The sequence below is a fragment of the Salvelinus alpinus genome, chromosome 13 (assembly GCF_045679555.1).
Source record: "Salvelinus alpinus chromosome 13, SLU_Salpinus.1, whole genome shotgun sequence".
Lineage (NCBI taxonomy): Eukaryota > Metazoa > Chordata > Actinopteri > Salmoniformes > Salmonidae > Salvelinus > Salvelinus alpinus.
The window spans coordinates 11,942,514-11,959,348 of NC_092098.1; the positions used below are offsets into that span (position 1 = coordinate 11,942,514).

At 42.8% G+C, this 16,835-nt stretch overlaps 1 protein-coding gene across 1 annotated transcript; it reads right to left on the reverse strand.

Moving 5' to 3' along the window:
• Positions 1 to 15: 15 nt before the first annotated feature.
• On the reverse strand, positions 16 to 16,527 carry LOC139537077 (stress-induced-phosphoprotein 1-like). Its single transcript, XM_071337956.1, has 14 exons — positions 16,259 to 16,527; positions 15,074 to 15,283; positions 14,834 to 14,975; positions 14,574 to 14,715; positions 14,172 to 14,337; positions 13,715 to 13,841; positions 13,025 to 13,127; positions 12,613 to 12,733; positions 12,407 to 12,503; positions 7,635 to 7,759; positions 7,441 to 7,477; positions 5,885 to 5,988; positions 937 to 1,112; positions 16 to 787 (listed from the first exon to the last, which is right to left on the reverse strand). Exons 1-14 carry the CDS (start codon positions 16,265 to 16,267, stop codon positions 715 to 717), a joined length of 1,632 nt encoding a protein of 543 aa, XP_071194057.1. The 5' UTR covers positions 16,268 to 16,527; the 3' UTR covers positions 16 to 714.
• Between the last annotated feature and the right edge of the window lie 308 nt (positions 16,528 to 16,835).

Sequence of the window (16,835 nt, forward strand, 5' to 3'; positions counted from 1 at the left end):
TGAAGGGAGAAGAGATTCAACGTTCAATCACCTTTAATCCAGTTTGAACACCTGATCCCAAGATCAGTACTTACAAGACCGAACAACATTTAATTCTAAAGATCTGGTAAGCACAGTAATGTGAGATTGTAAGCCCGTCTCTGTACACCGGTAGCAAAATTACATTGACCTCAAGTTATGAAAGATGGGGGGGGTGGGTCATCATAGTCAGGCGCCCAACATAGATATTGACTGGCTATCTGATCCAAGCAGGAACCAGCAGTTTTAAATACGCAAAGGAAGTGAAAAACGAAGCAGTCATATTGCACCTTGACATTGTTCGAACACCCAACAGAGACCACAAAATAGAGCATTACTTGTTTTGTTATTAGCTGAAGTACTTTTGTTATTAGCTGCAGTATCATCGTACCAAACAAAGCTCTAGCCTTGTCTTCAGCTACTTTAACAGGGCTTTGATACCTTTTCCTAATTCAATTATTTGTTTCAGAGAGTTCTCTGATGAGGAATAGATTAAGTACAATTTCATTAAGGCCGTAAGATGGACAAAGTAAAAATGAAACCCTTTGTTGGTTGAAGTTTCGTTAAGATGGCGTACAGTATAATTTTGAGGGTGGAAGGGAGAGGGGAGTGTTGTTATAACTGGAGGGAATGGAATCTTGATCCACTGTGGTCTTGCTGTTCTTCATGGGTCTGGGCCTGTTCTCTCCTTACTCATCACCGGATGGCTATAAGTCCCACATCTATCAGTTTCTGGATCTTCTGAGCAATGCCTGGATTCTTAAGGTGACTGAGAGGGAGAAATAAGGGAGGGAAAACCAATTAACTTATTTTCAAACTAATTTCGCCAATTAGTGTGTGATTGTGGTGCATGTGCTGTATACTGTGTAGTGAGTGTGTACATGTGCGTGTGATGATGCACAGAGCTGGCCCGCTTACTCGCTGAGTGCCTGTGGATCCTTCTGCATCTGCTCCAGGATCATGCGCATGGCTGGGTCACTCATGATCTGCTGCACTTCCGGGTCAGCCATGGCCCTCCTCTTCACATCCTCTGGACTGTCGTCGTTCCTCACGTGCTGGCTCATCAGGCAGCGCTGAATGCCCTCTGTGGCCTCCTGCACCCGGAATGGAGAGCCAGATAGTTCAACGGTTAGCCTCAGCTTTGTCAGTGACACCAACAACAACAAAAAAGGTAGAAGAACTAAAATCCATGGATTCATATTTAATAGATATATATATATCCATTTTCTCCCCAATTTTCGTGGTATCCAATCGCTAGTAATTACTATCTTGTCTCATCGCTACAACTACCGTACGGGCTCGGGAGAGACGAAGGTCGAAAGCCATGCGTCCTCCGAAGCACAACCCAACCAAGCCGCACTGCTTCTTAACACACTGCCTCCAACCTGGAAGCCAGCCGCACCAATGTGTCGGAGGAAACACCGTGAACCTGGCCCCCTTGGTTAGCGCGCACTGCGCCCGGCCCGCCACAGGAGTCGCTGGAGCGCGATGAGACAAGGATATCCCTACCGGCCAAACCCTCCCTAACCCGGACGACGCTATGACAATTGTGCGTCGCCCCACGGACCTCCCGGTCGCGGCCGGGAGTGCCCTAGACCACTGCGCCAGTGCCCTAGACCACTGCGCCACCCGGGAGGCCCTTAATAGATATTTCTAGGGCTCTACTTTTGGCGTTAAGTCGGCGCAATTGTCAAACGCACGTTAGTTTGCAATTTTCGACCAGTTAAAGCCGGCGCTCGCTAATTTCAAACCCTAGTGTCAGGATTTGTTTTTACTTGTTTTATAATGAGCTCGCTTGCGCTGAGGTGGAAATATCTAAGTTGTGTCCTTAAAATCATGCGCCAAAGTACCAATTTCAGTACGCGCTGGTGTTTTTTTTAAAGACCAACCAAAAGCTGGTCTTTGAGGTAACGCATGGATTTTGACAACAGAAGCACAGCCTAACCAGCCGCGACGCACAGTACCCATATGCACATGGAACAATAGACAGGGATGTAACCTGCCGAGGGCCCAAAAAAGGTGACACTATTTTGTTGCACATGCAAAAAAAAAAACTGCTAGGGGGAAAATGCAGGTTTTAACTAATTAAACAACAAAGAATATGATCTACATGATCAGTCTGTGTGTAAAATAAAAAGTGGTTAATGTGAACCTAACTCACAGCTAAAAAATGTAAAGAAAGCAACCCGATGTTATTTGTTTTCTAGACTTTACTGCAAATGACACTCGAGTCTTGAGAAAAAACAACACACTAATATTGCAGTTAGACATGACAGCCTTTATAATAGAACGCTTGTGACCACACACATCTAAATATTTCACTTGGGAAAAAACCATCTTAAAGTAGAAATAGAATGAAACAAACAGGCATTCTATTTTTGCTCTATTATAGTGGCCACTATAGTAGACGTCGATCAAGTGCACAAGGCTACATGTGTGCAAAAATAAAGGTCACAGAGTTTTTTAAATTATAATCCCCCCTCACTCACACGTGTTACTGTCAAGTTCAACACAACAAAAACAATGTCTTTGGGCTACACTGCACATTATACACTTTCTGCCTGTGGACATCTGTTCTACAATGTGCCAGCAGAGCATGATACCCTTTGCTGGCATAATTGATCTCTTTCAGGCAGAGTGTACACCTGGCATACCCCTTTTTAGCCACTGTATTGAAGAAGTGAGAAAGAGGGAAAGTGTGTGGTGTTCCTTCCACCTCTATAGTGGCATCCAGCTTAAGCCAGGCCCAGCTCCAGCTACACTTGATCCCTGAATCCACTTGTTTAACTTCTTATGGCTGCAGGGGCAGTATTGAGTAGCTTGGATGAAAGGTGCCCAAAGTAAACAGTCCCAGTTACTAATATATGCATAGTATTATTAGTATTGGATAGAAAACACTCTGAAGTTTCTAAAACTGTTTGAATTATGTCTGTGAGTATAACAGAACTCCTATGGCAGGCAAAAACCCGAGAAAAAATCCAAACAGGAAGTGAAAATTCTGAGGCTGGTCGAGTTTCAACCAAGATCCCATTGAAATCACAGCGAGATATGAATGAGTATTCACTTCCTATGGCTTCCACTAGATGTCAACAGTCTGTAGAACTTAGTCTGATGACTCTACTGTGAAGGGGGGGCCGAATGAGACAGGAATGAGTCACCACTGCCATGAGGTGAACATTCTTTGACCACGCGCGCTCACACGAGAGGCAGCTCCGTTCCATCGCTCATCTGAAGTCAATGTAATTCTCCGGTTGGAACGTTATTCAAGATTTATTTTAACAACATTCTAAAGATTGATTCAATACATCGTTTGACATGTTTCTACTGACTGTTACGGAACTTTTGGACGTTTCGTCACGTTTTAGTGAACGCGCTTTGTGACTTTGGAATTGTTTACCAAACGCGCTAAACAAAGTAGCTAATTGGACATAAATAACGGACATTATCGAACAAATCAAGCATTTATTGTGGGCCTGGGATTCCTGGGAGTGCATTCTGATGAAGATCATCAAAGGTAAGGGAATATTTATCATGTAATTTCTGGTTTCTGTTGACTCCAACATGACGGCTAATTTGACTATTGTTCTGAGCTCCGTCTCAGATTATTGCATGGTTTGCTTTTTCCGTAAAAAAAAATTGAAATCTGACACAGCGGTTGCATTAAGGAGAGGTATATCTATAATTCCATGTGTATAACTTGTATTATCATCTACATTTATGATGAGTATTTCTGTTGAAACGATGTGGCTATGCACTATTACTAGATGTTTTTGGAACTAGTGAATGTAACGCGCCAATGTAAACTCAGATTTATCAAACAAAACATACATGTATTGTGTAACATGAAGTCCTATGAGTGTCATCTGATGAAGATCATCAAAGGTTAGTGATTCATTTTATCTCTATTTGTGCTTTTTGTGACTGCTATCTTTCACTGGAAAAATGACTGTGCTTATTGTGGTTTGGTGTGACCTAACATAATCGTTTGTAGTGCTTTCGCTGAAAAGCATATTTGAAATCGGACACTTTGGTGGGATTAACAACAAGATTACCTTTAAAATGGTATAAGACACATGTATGTCTGAGGAACTTTAATAATGAGATTTGTTGTTTTGAATTTGGCGCCCTGCACTTTCACTGGCTGTTGTCATATCATCCCATTACCGGGATTGAAAATTAACCACATACTGTTGAGGGAAAACATTAGTTAAAATTAGGTTACTAACGTTAGCTCATCTGAACCATCTGACTTTATTAGCAAGCTAATTTCACACCATAAACTCAATTATTTGATCCGTTAAATTGGCTAATGTTGCTCAACATTACTCTGACTAGCTAACGGATAAATCAATCCAGCTAGCAAGATACTTAACAATGCTAATACTTGTTCCACCATACTTTCTCCCTCACCTCAAACTTTCCAAATGCCAGTTGTTTTTCAGTTACAGCTCATGACGTAACGTACGCTAACCCCATTCCGTACAAATGTGCGCAACCGCGACATTCAAACGAGGCTGCAAAGAAAACTAAATGGGACTGTAGCGACTGTGTTGACTTAAAGATCTGGGGTGTGAACTACGTTTCTATTCAAGCGTTGACTGACATGGTAATGGCTCTATAGTATTGGAGAAAAGTTTGGGGGAAAACTGCCCCCTCCGACGCTGTACGTTACATCGTGACGTGTCATGGCGTAACGTACAGCACGCATAAAGCAACAAATTCTGCTTACAGCCTCTCTCCACCAGGTGTAGCACTTCTCTCACCGTTTAAAAACAGAAAAGGAACAGGGTAAGGGGGATACCTAGTAATTTTTTGCGTCATCACTGCAAGCTATCATGACTCTCAAAAGCCGCCGTTTACTTCTGAAGATCACTTTAGCACCGCCCTAAAAACTCGATTCAAATTCGACACAAACCTTAAAATAGGTATGTAACGACACATTATATAAACTCTTTATAGTGTTTTATTTACATTTTAGAGGCGATAAGGTGATAAGTTGGACAGATCTAGTGAAAAAAAGCTGTTTCAGGACATCTCTCCTCACTATCACGCATTAGTTTCGCTTCCCCACCCGCCATTTTTAAAAAGCGATGGGCATCATGAAGGTCTCGTCATTGATTTTGTTGGAAAGGGGAGAAATTGTGCTTTACAATGGTATTGATATTACAGTTGATCTGGAAGTATTACGTTTTTTGGGCGCTAAAATAAAGGTCAATTGTACGGACCAGCGTGATGTACAAAAGTAAGTTAGCGCGCACTTATGCTGTAACTAGTAAATTAGTTGTCTCTTCTTTCTTCAGTCGAGTGCTGCTCTGCATTCTGTTGTTATGTGAACGATTGGCTGAGCCTTGGATACAGCCACTAGTATTGCTCCAAACACGCATTACTCGTTCGGTTACAGCCAGTAGTGATCCAAACACTGGATGTTTTTTTTTACTTTAAATCACTTGTTACTGTAACCTATGCTATTTAATAAACTGTCATATCAGTCCACAGTGGACTAGGACGAGAAAATTCCGTGCCCCCAGCCGAATTTAAATTGATGACAACACAAAGCCCGTCAATAACCTACAGAACTTGAGACAAGCACATGCAGTATTAAGCCATGGAGCACCTTGATTTGCCAGTGAGTGGCCAAGCCCTCGTCACACCTACAACTTGTTTATTCATCAAAACCCAGCTCTTTCGCACCACCAACAGCTATTGTGCTCATAATAACGTCTGTGAAAACTACTAAAATATTTCTGACACACCCCCAGACCTGTAACGCTACTGCCAGCGCTTAGATTTACCATTGCGTTATGTTTGTTAAAATAGAGTAAAGGAGATCCTGCTAGTGTACCAATATAAATCTGTCATACTGTACCTTGGAGGTAGAGTCAAGCTCCAGAGCCTTCTCGTAGGCAACCATCGCTTTAGTGAAATCTTTCATGGCCTCCAAAGCTGCTGCCTTCCGTGTGTATCCCTTTACTGTGGAGAGAGAAGTTAAATGAGGTCTATGCTTTTAAAGGGCCCACGTTCGATACAGTTCAAAACAACTGCACGTCAGCATTCAAGTACTCAAGACACAGTCTATTGCTTTCAGTCTCCTGATGCCCAAAATCAAGTAAGAGCAAAAAAGTAAACAGGCCTGCTATTAGAAAAGCTATGAGACCTGTATGTGCAAAGTAAAAGAATGGTGGACTGACAAGAGTTTGAGTAAAATACTCCTTCAAAAGAGGTATTATCGAGGTTTGAAATCAACTTATGTACATTTCAAACCCCCCCCATTTTGGACTTGACGCTGTATGGTCCATACATGCATTATAAACCATCTGTAGTCATCTCCTAGCCTATGAATCCCCAAAATTGTACATTCAATTCTTCCGGGATTTCGTGCACGTTAGCTAAGCCCGTTCCTTAATTTACTGCTGCGCGCTCTGCAAAACGGAGTTGCTTGCATGCTTTTTTAAATGAAAGTGATAAAAAAATCAATATAACTATATGAATGCATCCAAAGTTGAACGCATCACAAATTAACAGTTGGATATAGTAGACCTTGACAGTTAATGTCACTCATCTTTCAATGCATTGATCCGGACACAAAGTAGCCCAATCAAAAAAAATATGCTTTTTGGACCAGCAAATATGTAGGCTACAGATGAGTTGGCATTTCAGCCGCAAATACATTAAAAGATAATTTCAACCCGATCAGAAGCATTGTGGTCACAATCTTGCTTCCTAAATGGTATCACTGACGTGTCTTGATGAATTTGGGTACTAAGGATTTTGCTTACTTCCATCCATTTAGATGTATTGGCTATAGAAGTGTTTCCCCCCTTTATAGATTATAACATTGTGGCCTACCTTCCTGTAATGTCAATAACCCAAATCAATAATTGCATTTGTCCTTTGTGAGTTTATCAACACCAAACGGCTATCCAATGGTAGTCCAAAACACACTGCAGCTATCGATTGCCCCAGCTGTCCATCATGTAGCCTAAGGCTTCTATAATATATAATATACAGGCTACCAGACTTGCAGAGAGTAGGGTATTTGATGCAAACATAGAAGTAGCCTATACCTTTTCCAATGTAGCCTACAAAATTACATTATCACATTGACAACTCCCAGTCACCTCGCTCGTTCGCTGGCTAGTACCCTACGTCAACCTAACCTGATGGAATCATGCCCAATGAGGTTGCAAGGTTAAAGTCGGCCGAGTATTGTCCAATGAGGTTGTGGGGTGGGCCCAAAACATCTCATTGTGCACACACTGGCAGGGCTAGAGAGCCACGACGTGTTACACAAAATTCACAATTTTCAGAGACCCTTTTTGGGTCTTGAGTGCTACTTTCAAAACTACTGGCTTGAAAGTCGACAAAACCTTAATAACGCATCTTTAACACAAATATAAAGCAGTTTCAAAGCTCAATACATACTGAAGGCAGGGTCAAGTTTGATACAGTCCTCGCAATCCTAAAAGATAGAAGAAAATATCAGTCAGTCCTTTTTGACTGATGAAGTACTACAGTGGATATAATATACAAGAAAATCAAGCTGGTGTTTATAAATTAGTAATGGCGAGGATGAAGCTCATACATGCATGGCACGACTGTAGTGAAGTGTGCTGTACCTTCAGGGCAAGTTGGAACTCCAGCAGCTTCGTGTAGCAGGCAGCTCTGTTGCTGAAGAGCTTGGCGTCATTGGGGTTCCTTTTGATGGCCTCTGAGTAATGTCTCATGGCTGAAGGATAGTCTCCTGTAGAACAGAGAGGATAAACACAGCATGTCAGATATCCTCACACTACCAGGGAATCTTTGGAATACACACACAACTCAGGGCTGCCAACATTTGAAGAAAGTTTGGAGTGAGATTTGCTATGTGAATTTCATTGCCCCCTGGCACAACCCCTAGACCAGAATATTTTACTGTGTTAAAGCTAATTTCCTGCAATGCTATGTATTTTGACATGGCTTAGGCCCAAGACCAGGGTGGAATATAATATATATAAACTCAGCATAAAAAGAAACGTCCCTTTTTCAGGACCCTGTCTTTCAAAGAATTCGTAAAATTCCAAATAACTTCACAGATCTTCATTGTAAAGGGTTTAAACACTGTTTCCCATGCTTGTTCAATGAACCATAAACAATTAATGAACATGCACTTGTGGTAGGCAATTAAGGTCACAGTTATGAAAACTTAGGACGCTAAAGAGGCCTTTCTACTGACTCTGGAAAAACACCAAAAGAAACATGCCCAGGGTCCCTGCGTGAATGTGCCTTAGGCATGCTGCAGGGAGGCATGAGGACTGCAGATGTGGCCAGGGCAATAAATTGCCATGTCCGTACTGTGAGAAGCATAAGACAGCGCTACAGGAAGACAGGACAGACATCTGATTGTCCTCGCAGTGGTAGACCACGTGTAACAACACCTGCACAGGATTGGTACATCCAAACATCACACCTGCGGGACAGGTACAGGATGGCAACAACAACTGCCCGAGTTACACCAGGAACGCACAATCCCTCCATCAGTGCTCAGACTGTACGCAATAGGCTGAGAGAGGCTGGACTGAGGGCTTGTAGGCCTGTTGTAAGGCAGGTCCTCACCAGACATCACCGGCAACAATGTCGCCTATGGGCACAAACCCACCGCTGGACCAGACAGGACTGGCAAAAAGTGCTCTTCACTGATGAGTCGCGGTTTTGTCTCACCAGGGGTGATGGTCGGATTTGCGTTACACCGAGGCCTGTACTCTGGAGCGGGATCGATTTGGAGGTGGAGGGTCCGTCATGGTCTGGGGCGGTGTTTCACAGCATCATTGGACTGAGCTTGTTGTCATTGCAGGCAATTTCAACGCTGTGCATTACAGGGAAGACATCCTCCTCCCTCATGTGGTACCCTTCCTGCAAGCTCATCCTGATATGACCCTCCAGCATGACAATGCCACCAGCCATACTGCTCGTTCTGTGCGTTATTTCCTGCAAGACAGGAATGTCAGTGTTCTACCATGGCCAGCGAAGAGCCCGGATCTCAATCCCATTGAGCACGTCTGGGACCTGTTGGATCAGAGGGTGAGGGCTAGGGCCATTCCCCCCAGAAATATCCAGTAATTTGCAGGTACCTTGGTGGAAGAGTGGGGTAACATCTCAGAGCAAGAACTGGCAAATCTAGTGCAGTCTATGAGGAGGAGATGTACTACAGTAGTTAATGCAGCTGGTGGCCACACCAGATACTGACTGTTACTTTTGCTTTTGACCCCTCCTTTGTTCAGGGACACATTATTCCATTTCTGTTAGTCACATGTCTGTGCAACTTGTTCAGTTTATGTCTCAGTTGTTGAATCTTGTTATGTTCATACAAATATTTACACATGTTAAGTTTGCTGAAAATAAACGCAGTTGACAGTGAGAGGATGCTTCCTTTTTTGCTGAGTTTATATTTTTAACCACAGGTCAGGTGTATTCAGGATACTTTGAACAATAAATGAACAAAAAACATTTGACAACCTTGTTACTTTTAGATTTTTGTTGGATAAATTTCCCCCCAAATTTTTTGGGGTGGTTTGACACTTTATTCAGATAGTAATGAGATGGGGTAGACCGGCAAATGCTAGAAAAAGTGGGAAGGTTGGAAGCAGGAATTGATCCCTGTTCTCAGGTGGAAAGTTGTATGCGACACGTCCTGGCAGTGTTACCACTGTTACAGGCTTTGGTTGGACATTATCACTCGGAGCTCAACAATTGGTGTTACCTCGTTAGTCAGTATGTGTTACACCTGTGCTGGTTTGTCATCTCATTAGTGGGAAGGTGTTTCACCTGCGCTGGCCCAGAGGATATTTAAGAGTGGCTGGCCAGTGCTCCAGTCTTGAGAGATGTGGAGGATTAACACCTTTAGTTGGCTCTCCCCATTTGATTTCTAGAAAAACAAATCCTTCATCTGATGTCTTCTGTTGCTCCCAATTCTCCTGTCTAAGTTTGGTGTGGATTTTTCTTTTGTTTGCCTCTTCTTGGGCAGATTTAGTGGGTGCTCATGGTGGATGTCTTTCCACTCCCAGTTGTTGCTAGTCAACTTTCTTTACACTTAAAATCTATTTCATTTTGGTCTGTGACTTAGTCCCCTCTTCTGTTTGAGACATTTGGTTTTCTTGCTGGGGAATGTAATACCACTACACTGAGGCTCTGCACAGGAAAATCATTAATGGTTGATGGCAGTTGGTAACCAAATCATAGATTGCAGTCTCCTTGTCCATAGACTGCCTTCAACATTTAGTAATTTGGCTGAACTCTTAAATTCAGGCTTCAAGAAAATCCTGCTAGCTCTCCAGGAGGTTTGGCCACCCCTGCTCTGTTTCTGAAGTGCTGGGTGTTTGAATACATTTCTCAATCAGACCAACCTTTCTCAATCACTCAACCCAACCTTGGTTGAGAGCTTCAAGTTCATTGGTGTCCACATCAAACTAGAATGGCCCAAACACACCAAAACAGTTGTGAAGAGGGTGCGACAAAGCCTAATCCCCCTCAGGAAACTCAAAAGATTTGGCATGGGTCTTGAGATCCTCAAAGTTCTACAGCTGCAACATTGAGAGCATCCTGATTGGTTGCATCACTGCTTGTTATTGCAATTGCTCGGCCTCTGACCGCAAGGCACTACAGAGGGTAGTGCGTAGGGCCCAGTACATCACAGGGGCTAAGCTGCCTGCCATCCAGGACCTCTACACCAGGCGGTGTCAGAGGAAGGCCCTAAAAATTGTCTAAGACCCCAGCCACAGACTGTTCTCTACTACCGCATGGCAAGCGGTACCGGAGTGCCAAGTCTAGGACAAAAAGGCTTCTCAACAGTTTTTACCCAAGCCATAAGACTCCTGAACAGGTAATCAAATGGCTACCCAGACTATTTGCATTGTGTGCCCCCCCCAACTCTATTACGCTGCTGCTACTCTGTTTATCATATGCATAGTCACTTACTATACATTCATGTACATACTACCTCAATTGGCCCGACCAACCAGTGCTCTCCGAACATTGGCTAACTGAGCTATCTGCATTGTCCCGCCACCCACCATACTACCTCAATCAGCCCGACTAACCGGTGTCTGTATGTAGCCTCGCTACTGTTGTTTTTCACTGTCTTTTTACTTCTTACCCATTGTACACCTAATACCTATTTTGCACTATTGGTTAGAGCCTGTAAGTAAGCATTTCACTGTAAGGTCTACACCTGTTGTATTCGGCACACGTGACAACTTTGATTTGATTCGAGAAAATATGAATATCAATATTCAGGTGGCTGATGCCTTTAAGTTAAAGATCCTTGTCCTCATCGTACTCTACATAGACAAAATATGATGTGTGTATGAGCTGATACACTGGCAAAATTGAGTAGTGGAATAATAAGACAAGTGTGGGGAATAAGTGTGGGGAAAAAGCCCTTTTGTGGTGATGAAGTCATTCTGATTGGCTGGGCCTGGCTCCCCAGTAGGTGGGTCTGGCTCCCATGGCTGCGCCCCTGCCCAGTCATATGAAATCCATAGATTAGGGCCTAATGGATTTATTTCAATTGACTGATTTCCTTGTGAACTTTAACTGAAATTGTTGCGTTCATGTTTTTGTTCAGTATAGATAAAAATCTCCTGAAGACAAGATTACCAATCTTCCCCTACATCTAACCAAGTTATTTGTCCATTTATCCCTCTCCCTCTATAATCAAACTTACACTTTTGGGTTCACAATGTTTGACAAAATTATTTTCATAGTTCCAAATCAGGTCACCCTGCCAAACTTCCCTGCTAAAACGTACTGTAGGTCTGTCTGATGCCTTTTCATTGTCACAGTCTAAAAGCCAATCTCGAAACGAGGGGACTAATGTAAATGTGTATTAAATGGGCTTTAGTACATGCTGCATTCTGCAATAGGGACAGGAGTTACAGCAACCTCATTTTGTTTACAACATTGTACATAAAAGAGCTACCGTGCTGTTCTTTCTACAGTTTTATAAACTCAGCAGAGAACGTTTTCATTTTCTCCATTAAACTGCACTCTAATCTTGAGGGGCGTTTCTTTAAAACATGCTTCCAATCCCATTGATCCCTTACATAACTAGACCAATCATATCCTTCAATGTGCCGCGGTTCACAATGCTGTGGCAAGACAGGACAATGAGGTTCCGCTCGTGATGTTAAATTGCAGGAGCAGACGCAACGATTTAGAGCACAGTTGAAAAGTTAAACGCACTATATACAATGGACTAATGAGACAAATAAAAAAGCAGTACTTTCCAATGCATGCGATTATAAGAGGTGGCGTGAGAACGGTCAAACGTGTGTCACGGCCAATGCGTGAGAGTTCGCATAAGCGCACCAATAGGAATGACACACTTTCAACAACTGTAGCTCAAAACGCACACCTTTCTGGAAGGACTCGTTGCCCTTGTTCTTCTCTTCCAAGGCCTGCTCTGGGTTGATGTAGGCCAGCTTCTCCTGCTCCTTCAATACCTTCTCCGCCTGCAGACACAACGACGGGATAGTGAGCAACGATTGGTCGGATTGGTCATCTACCCCAGAACAATGTATCCCGTCAGCCCTCATTCAATACGGGCAACACTTTCTGTACCTGCTGGCACTTCTTAAGGACATCAGGGGTGCGATGCTCTGTCAGACTCTTGTTGTAAAATTGGACTGCTTCTTTGTATTTCTCCTGCTTGAAGTACGAGTTGCCAATCCTAGCCAAGGCCCTGAGAGAGGAGGATAGGGATAAAGAGACATTAAGCATGGAGTGTATGCACTTAAAATTAGAAAGCTGGATGACTCATGCTGACATGTACATTTCCCTGGTTTGTAGCAGAGCCCAACGTTACTCAAATGTGACCTGGCAATGGTGAATACGACTTAATTGGCTGCTTATTCAGGAGACCTCATCTTCCCTAATCCCATGATTGTTTGTCCCCAGCAGACACCTAGCAGTTTATACCCTAGAGGGTGACTCACATGTATAATTATTTGCAGTGAATTGAGAAGGAACTCACTTGGCAATCTGTCTGTAGTCCTCCCGGTTCTCTCTGCCCACCTCGATGGCCTTGTCACACAGCTCCCTACACTTCTCATACTCTGCCTTCTCAAAGAACACAGCTGGGATGGACACAAAGAGAGGAGACACTTTAGAAACCAATGCAACTAGCTCATTATCAATCCGATTTTAAAGATCATGAAATCAAAGTCAATTACATTGACTGCATGATGCTGCCATGAGATTTCCGTGGTAGGAAAAGCTCTCACTTGGAGTGTTATTGAGTAGACTGTATAGCCTTTTGACAATAATTCGTATAAACCGGACAAAACTATTCTGCAAAATCACTTGCTGAGGACATTATTAAATGTTATGCTGCTTTATCTGCCCTTGACCGTATGGAAATATACATTTTTATTAAGGGGTAGAAATGTTCACTCAGTTAATCACATGATTCTGATTAAGCCAAATAATTCCACAGCCAATTAGTTATCATGGATAAAATGATTTTTTTTTTAACTATACAGACTTCAGAGAAATGCATCACTGTGGATAGTTAAAACGGTAAAACTACAGTTTAAGTCATGAAATATTAACGCCTCTCCTAAAACCATATTTTAACCTAAGGCGGCAGCTAGAGCGAGTTGTAGAAGATTCTAGAATTCACTCGCACACTATGGTCTGTCTGTGTGTAGTGATGTTTCTATACCTGCTTGGTTTGAAATATATGTCATGTTGGTTGGGTCGTGCATGAGGGCTTCTTCATAATGTTTCAGTGCAGTGGCAAAGTCTTTCTTCTTGTATGCCTCGTTCCCCAGGTCTTTCTCCTTCAGAGCCTGTGAAAGCAGAATGGACATTTAAGCTGTAAAAGACAAAGTGCTGAGAGGGCAATAAATATTGCAAATCAGTCTGGGTGCAGAGAGGAGATGCATGCATGAATTACTATTTCCCTCAGACTGAAGGTCTATAGCCCTCAAACTCAACTCTGGACCCCGAAGCCAGTTCCACTAGGTTGTTTTTTAAATAAATTGTTACCCTCTAATCAGGGACTGCTTTAGACCTGGGACACCAGGTGTGTGTGCAATTAATTATCTGGTAGACCAGAAAAGCAGCAGGCTCTGGAACTTGTAGGGTAGGAGTTGAATACCCCTGGTCCATCTATTTACCTGTCTCTTGTTCTCGGGTAAGTCTTCCTCCTTGGGAGTAGGTGGCTGAGTCTCTTTGCGTTTGGGAGGAGGGGGTGGAGTGGGCTCGTCGTCTTCATCCATGCCTGCCAAGTCTAACCCCAGCAGGACTGACAGGGTGGTCATTACTCTCGGGTCCTGGAGCTTCCTACAGGAAGAGGGACAGAGGCAAAGAGTATTTGATTCAGATCACAGAAAAGTAATAGGAGCCACAAATTAATTTAGTGTTCTGGGGCATATTACTAGAGTCAGACAGTCTGGCATGATGATCTTTGTGCTGAATTAATTTTGCATTAGGAAGGGGACTGCATCAAAGTATGCAGTATATTTCTAAATGTACAGATGTAGTGCAACAAGACCAGTGGTATCCATGGAAACACTCACGAGCCAAGCTCAGACGGTTTATCCCTGAGCTGCTCCAGTAGCGCTCTGTACTCTGGATCTTTCATCAGGGCATGGGTTCGAGAGTCACTCTCCAGCTTCGCAAACATGTTGGGCATGGCAAAGGGGTTCATCATCTTTTTTTCTGGTGAGGCAAGATGAGGTGAAATTCACCACAGGCCAAATAAAGAATGGTGCGCAAACAAGATCCCATTGTTTTCTTTATAATCATGTGAGGGAGTGTGCCGTTCAAATGTTTTTACCTGCTAGCCGGGCTTCTATGTTCTGCAGTCCCTCCTTGAGCTGCTGATTAGTGGGTTCTTGTCTGAATCCCTCTTGGTAAGTCGCTTTGGCATCCTCAAACCTTCCAAGGAACTCCTGGGCTGCTGCTTTCCTTGAGTACCCCTGTGCAAACAAAGGTCATGGCAATGGAGGCATATCACTTTTGACAACAGCTAATACAAATCTACGACGCCCTCTGGACAACTGTGATGTCGTCTCACCTTTCCCCAGTCAGGTTTAATCTTGATGGTCTGACAGGCGTCCTCCAGAGCCCTCTCGTAGTTACCATTCTTGGCATGGGCAGCTGAGCGATTGCTGAAGAGGACATGGTTTGAGGGGTCGAGGGCCAATGCTTCGGTGTAGCAGCGTATGGCCTCGTCGATTTTCCCTGCACTCAGTGCCTTGTTGCCCTGATCTTTCAACTGTGACACCTGTGAGTGGAAAAATGGACTTTGATAAATTCACTTTAACAAAATTGTAAACATATTGCCCGGTATAGTACTTCTTTACTTGTCAGTTTAGTGAAAAAAACGCCTATTTGAGATCTGTAAACAATCTGATTCCTAAAGCAGACAAGGTCTGTAGGAACTAGCTGTAAGGTTTAACCCGTCCCAAGCCAGTCACCTGTTCCTGACACTTATATGCCATGAGGATGAACGCAGAAACCTATCCTTTACCATGATGCATATTAGCTATGTTTCAGCTAAACCATGTAGGTTAACGCACATTTGAAAGATGATTTACTGAGGTGAACTGCTGCTATATGATAGCTAGCTAGTAAATTTGATTTCTGACTGTCTTGTAGTCCTGCCCAACGCGAACTGTTAGCTAGCTAGCTAACTTGTCAGCCATGTCCTCTTGCTAGCTAACCAGTACCCTAGCTAGCTTGATAGTCATGTTAACGTTAGTAAACTTGAATTAGCGAGCTACCTAGCTAGCAGTAATGTTAGCAATTTCAGAGCATAAAATCATCGTGGCTGCACCGGATCGACAGAACAGGCCTATGTTAGCTAGTTAACGTTATATTAGCTAGGTACATACATAGCTATCAGTAACGTTAGTTAGCTAACTATCTAATCGGCTGGTTATACTCACTGTAAATGACACACGCTCTGGACAAAAATATTTGCCGTCTAAATTAGATTCGATTGTAGATACAATTGAACTCAATTGTTAGCCAGCTACTATTATAGTAACATTACCGGTTAGCTAACGTTAGCTAACAATAGCACTTGAGTCCGCATAGTAAAATATCTAGCTACTGCTTTCTGTCAATCTTAAAATAAGTCAAACACCACTTATTGACCACCAATACCGTTATAAACGGTGCCACAATACTGTAAATCTCGCAGAGAAAATAGTTTGACCATAACATTGATGACAATTGCTACTCAATTGATACTCACTTTCTCCATGTTGTAACCATGAGGTTCCAGAAACTACTGTGAGACGACAGGATGAGCTCCACCCCCTGCAGAATATGAATCTAGGTTGCCAGATTCTTTGCAAGATAATCTTTACTTGTCTAAATCTATCCAACAGTCTCAGTTTCCTCTAATTGGTTTGTCTTATTTATATGGTATGTAGCTATGTATTAGAACATGTATCAATATAAAAAGTGTTTTTATAGATTTGATTGAGAACCAAACTGTGCTCATACACTAATCCTATGATCACTCTGGTATGCATCGTAACGCCAGTGCCTTCCCATATATTTCTGAAATATTGCGTTACGATGTATGATTGGTTCAGTTTAGTGAATCGAGGAAATCTCAGCAAACCAGAGGCTAGTTCGCGTTGAGTACGACGAGTAAAATAAGCGTCAAGTTACCTAGTTCTAGAAGGCTCTGTAGGTTTTTTATTTTATTTAACCAGGCAAGTCCGTTAAGAACAAATTTTTATTTACAATGACAGCCTACCCCGCCCAAACCCGCTGGGCCAATTGTGCATAAGTGTTAAAGTATTTACTAAATAAACTAAAGT

Excerpts from the sequence above, each read along its gene's own strand:
- LOC139537077 (XM_071337956.1), bottom strand. Across the intron at positions 14,976-15,073 it reads TTAAACCTGACTGGGGAAAG|GGGTACTCAAGGAAAGCAGC; the intron begins GTGAGACGACAT and ends TTGTTTGCACAG. Across the intron at positions 14,716-14,833 it reads CATAGAAGCCCGGCTAGCAG|AAAAAAAGATGATGAACCCC; the intron begins GTAAAAACATTT and ends TTGCCTCACCAG.